Source organism: Leptinotarsa decemlineata, unplaced genomic scaffold (assembly GCF_025532065.1).
Source record: "Leptinotarsa decemlineata unplaced genomic scaffold, Ldec_3_MD MMD2_tig00003335_RagTag_RagTag, whole genome shotgun sequence".
NCBI classification, from domain to species: Eukaryota; Metazoa; Arthropoda; class Insecta; order Coleoptera; family Chrysomelidae; genus Leptinotarsa; species Leptinotarsa decemlineata.
In genome coordinates, this window is record NW_027412587.1 from 5,870,344 (window position 1) to 5,875,898 (window position 5,555).

The 5,555-nt window shown below is 33.6% G+C and overlaps 1 protein-coding gene across 3 annotated transcripts in view; it reads left to right on the forward strand.

Moving 5' to 3' along the window:
- LOC111510154 (E3 ubiquitin-protein ligase RNF19A) overlaps nt 1–2,542 on the forward strand; it is a 113,575-nt gene extending 111,033 nt beyond the window's left edge. For all 3 annotated transcript variants that reach the window (XM_074178010.1, XM_074178009.1, XM_074178011.1), the window contains one exon: nt 212–2,542. In XM_074178010.1, the coding sequence (XP_074034111.1) occupies nt 212–664 (453 nt within the window). In that variant the 3' untranslated portion in view covers nt 665–2,542. The remainder of the gene's footprint in view (nt 1–211) is intronic.
- Nucleotides 2,543–5,555: the final 3,013 nt, after the last annotated feature.

Sequence of the window (5,555 nt, forward strand, 5' to 3'; positions counted from 1 at the left end):
TGACCGGTAAAAATCCGGTGAGTCTGCAAGCACCCGTCACCAATAAAATATCAGCCGATTTTATACTGGCCGTCCAAAATCGGTGTGTGTGCAATTAGCCAATTATGGTTCGTTTCTATAACTAAACGGTATGATTGGATAAAATTTAACCATAATTCATAATACGATAATTCCTTTTTTTTTCTTATTTATAATTCCCTTTCTTTGACAGACTCCAGGCAGTGATTCATGCAGCTGTGTTACCACCGAAGACTGCACATCGGAGCGTGTTCGTTTCGACGACAACGTCAGCTTCATAACGTCCTCCCAAGCTGAGAAAACTAGCATCGGTAGCAGCTGCAGTTTCCGCGCAAGATGCGCCACTAAGTCGGCCCTGTCGAAGAACGACAGGGTGAGCGACACGCTGAGCAACGACAGCGTCTACATTGACATCGACGAGAAGCAGCCGAGGAAATATTCTTCACAAGCCGCCATTCTGCGCAGCCAGTTCTTCCATTCTATCAACGATGGCAAGCCTACGACAAAGAGTCTCGACGACAAAACTATCATCGAGGTTTCGAACGAAACGTTGGACAAGCAGAGCCAGCCATTGACGGTCGTCGAATCGTCACAGCAGGCGGTCAAGATGTCGGATTCGTTGAATTTCGAAAGTTCGCAGGTATAGTTGGGCAGGCGGGCGCTCGTGTTTTCTTCTGGAAGACTGATTGTGTAGATTTGTTTTATAAGGGGATGTTTAGTAGGTGTGGAAACAGATCGCGAATCAGCAATAAATAATTAGTTTGAAATCTGTTTGGAATTGATAGAAAGTAATAAACCCCATTTGATATTCAGGTCGCTTGCAAAACAATAAAGCTTGATAAGATTCTGTGGTAGGCCCAACCCTGTAAACTATTTGATTAAACGAACAGGTTAACTAAAGATTCACTATTATTTTCAAATTGTTGTTAAATAAAACTCTACTCAATAATAGTTCTACTGTGTACCTTCTACTAGGAGCCAAAGTACTGATAGAACTATAAATTGATCAAATATTGACTAGTTATATAATTGCAAAAATACCAATTCCCTTGTGATGTTATATTTATACAAATTGTAGAAAAACAGCTCATATCAAATTGTCACAGATTCATTACCCAATAATTTTGTGTCAGCAGTTTACATTATTCACATTTTTTATGATCTCTTTGTTTTTGTCGTATGAGTTCAAGGCATTCTTTTATCCTTATCGCATTAGTTCATGATCATCCTTTGTCACATTAGTTCATTGTTATTGTTGATACATGTTGCTTCTCACGAATACTGATCACTTTTCAAGGAGTGGGGATATAATGGTCTCATAATGGAAAATTCCTTTTGAGTTTGTGCTTCAATAGGAGAAGAAGGGTTTGGTTTCTAGTAAATAACTTTTTAACGTGTTTTTTAATCGAGCTTATGCTTGTCCAATCTACTGATTGAATTGAATTCAAATTTTTTATTCAATTCTCATTATAAACAACTTGTAATTTTTTTTATTACATATTCTATTTTCAGAAATAAATTATTCGTTCTTTTAGATTTTTGGAAATGAACTTGTTCAAAAAAACTAGGTGCTGTCACAATTCTATTGCCTTGTTATCATTTTATATACCTGATTAGGGATTATTAACTATTGATATCAAATTATTGTTTATCCAAAAACATATTTAGCAATATGAATTGACTTTTGATTCGTTGAACAAAAAAACATTTTTCATTATCTATCAATTCCAGTGTCACAGAAGAGCATTCTGTTCGAGAATAAATCTTTAAAAAAAAACACCAAAACTTGACTCAGGAATTTCGAAATCGTCAACTGATGACAAAACTTCAAAATTCAATACTACATTCAACAATCCTAAAAATATTAATTCCATCGAGCATTTGTAAAATGAAATGCTCTATTTCCTGTAATAATGTTTTGGGATATTCATAAAAATACATAGAAAAAATTAGTTTCTTTAGGAAGATGAGAAAGATAAGAATGAATATCAATGAGAATTCTGTTTTCTGATACAGATGAGAATAGTAGATCTGAAAAAATCATTTTCCGTTTCGGCAGCTCTTTTTATGAAGTTTGAGATTCATAGTTCCGCACCTAGCAATCACCCCATAGTATGCTCGTTTTTCAAAAAATTGAACTTTGTGTTTGAACGGATCCAAAGAAATCCGTACTTCTTCAGATAAACTGCCCTCTACTCTCCCAAGTAGTTATTCCTTTCAATTATCTTAACAATGTTAGTTTTGCATGTTCTTTTTGAGAAACGAGTACGTCGATATTTTATAAGTTATAAAATGAGGCTTGAACTTGTGTACACGTATGAGTTTGAAATATTGTTAATGAATATTTTTTTATATTAGATATTATTTTTCGAGTATTCTAATTATTTCATAGTATGTAACATAATTTTTAAATTTTGTAAAAGAAACACTTTCATTTACTTTTCAAGATATTTCAAAGAGGTTATTTTTTTAATTCCAGCTATAACAAAAAGTGTATTATTGAAATATAAGTTATTGTCTTAAATTTGTTTCATTTTTTAAAAATTAACTCCCTCAATACGCATTTATAAGTGAATTTGTGAAAATTCTTGAAAGACTAGTTGTGCTTCATCTTAGAGCAACTGAATGTTGGAGTTCGGTGCCACCAGATGCAAGTTGTGTGTTTGCAATCGCCGGATGTAATATTTGAGTTTGTAGCTACCGAATATACACTTTGTGTTTGGAACTGTTGTGTGCAATTTTTTTGTTTGGTGCAGCATAATGTAACTTTTGCATTTAAAATCGCCGAAATTAATTTTTGAATGCAATTCTTGTGCCAACTTGATTGGTGAAACACACGTTGAGAAAGAAGAGTATTGCAATTCTGGTGTTTAGGAAAAGTGCTTATTTTTTACTTATGCAACTTCTGTATTTGATGATGTTGAATGGAACTCGAGTTCAGAGCTTCCGAAGACAACTTCTGTTTTGAGCATTTATAAATGAAAAATGGGAAAAAGTTTTTGAAAGCTTAACTGCAGATGAAAAATATTCAGCTTTTATTTCAACTTTCAGCTATTTCCATAATACATGTTTCACTCAAAAAAATGCAAGACCATCTATCAGGCCAACATCACACTGGCTGACACCAGAAATTCATGATGCAAAAAACAGATTAATGTTCCTTCACTCTTGGCAGAAACAACATCCAACTTCTGAAAACTCGAAAATATATAATGACTATAAAAAGAATTATTACAAACTGTAGACAGTACCAAAAGTACACTGAACAATAATCGTATCATGGAATCTGACAACAAACAGAAGACAGTCTGGAGTATTGTCAATAAAGAAATTGGCAGAAACAGAAAACATGTAAAACCTGTTAACTTAAGTGAAGATGATTTAAATACCTTTTTTGTTACTAATGCCGAAAGCATTGTCCAAAAATTAGAAAAAATAAATATTCAACCTGAGACTTTGATAAAATTACCCCCATTACAAAATTCATTATTTTTCAAACCAGTCACCCCATCAGATATCAAGTCTGTTATTGTTAATTTAAAAAATAAAAAAAGCGAAGATTTGGATGGTTTTAATATGTTTATCGTTAAAATATGTACTCCTTTTCTAACTGAACCACTAGTCGATGTTATTAACGCGTGCTTGACGGAAGGTGTTTTTCCCGAAGGTATGAAAAAAGGCAAGGTGTGCCCATTACATAAAAAAGGAGATTCTTCATTGCCAAGTAATTTTAGACAAATTGTTATTCTTCCTGTTTTCTCAAAAATACTAGAAAGAGTAGTTTACAATTCATTAATTAGCTTCCTTAATTAATAATATATTAAGTCCTTACCAGTATGGATTCAGAAAAGGTTTGTCTACAACTGATGCCCTAAAATCTTTGACTGAATACATTGAGAACTGTTTTGAGGAGAATAAACACTGTTTGGGAATCTTCACTGACATATCAGCTGCATTTGACTGTGTAGACCACCAGATTTTATTATTAAAACTAAACAGATACGTGGTACCTGACTTCAATTCTTCAAGTCATACTTATCTCATTGTAGCCAAGCAGTAGTTGTTGACAATGTCATGGGTTCATATATGTCTGTAACGAGAGGGGTGCCCCAGGGTTCTGTACTGGGACCACTCTTATTTCTGATATACATAAATGATATGCCAGATTCCATATCCTGCAATAATTTACTAACAAATATGTTTGCCGACGACACAACTTTCTGTATACAACTTGAAAAGGGGACTGATCATTTACCTGTTTATCAAGATATTATGGCACATGCTAAGATTTGGTTCAATGATCTTTTTTTGAATGAGACTAAAACCCGTTGTGAAATCTTTAGTGTAAATGGTACAAATAGTTTGGTTGCAAAATGAGCACATAAAATTTCTAGGTATAGTTTTAGACCGACAACTGAGGTGGACAGCCCATATAAACTGTTTATGTAACAAGCTGTCGCAAGTGATATTTGCACTAAGAAAAATACACATGTCACAAACATGGAAGCAACAGTATCTGCGTATTATGCATTGTTTCATAGTCACTTGATGTATGGAATACAGTGTTACGGTAATGCAGTATCTACACATATTACGAGAATTTTCACATTGCAGAAAGCAATGTGAAATGTGAATGTCATTAAAAATCATGACCATCTACTCACTGCTCATTTATCAAAGTATAATAACAGTTGAGTCGAAGATAAATGAACATGCAACACACTCGTCAATTCACCCTCATGATACCAGACACAAACACAATTTGTTGGTGCCATTATGTCGTCTGCAACGAACGCAAAGAGACGACATACGGCTCTTCAACCTTCTTCCCACAGAGTTTAGGAATAGAGCCTCGACGAAATTCAAAAATCAATTAAAACAGATACTATCCAATAACTGTTTCTATAGTATACTTGAATTCGAAACATTCATCAAGAAAAACACAAATATCTTCATGACCCCACAGAAACCTGTAGTTTTATTTATACTGATAGCACAATTCATCATTATTTACATACTTTATATATTTATAATGTATAATGCCATTGTTTTTATGTATTATTTAGCTTTTCTATTGCGTTATACCTTCTATTTTTTTATCATTAACCAATTTTAATGTATGACCTTATATAAGTTTTTAAATGTATTTTTCTACTGACCTGTCTACAAACTTTATGTTTCTTGAGACCAATAAAAATTATTATTATATTAATGCAATTATGTGTTCGTAACTTTCGTATGCAACTTTTGAGTTGGGTGCTTTCGAATGCAACTTTCGAGTCCGGAGCCTTCGAATACAAATTGTGTTCGGAACCTTTGAGTGCAACTTTTGAGTTGAGTTCGGAGCCGTTTAAGGCAACTTTTGAGTAATGAGCCTTCGAATGCAACTTTCATGTTTAGAACCGTTGAATACAAGTTTTGGTTTAACCGCCGAATGCAATTTTTTATCAGCAGTCGAATGCCACTTTTGTGTTCGGAGCCGCTGAATGTGAATTTTGTGCTTGCATTCATATACACAAATATGAACATATAAACAA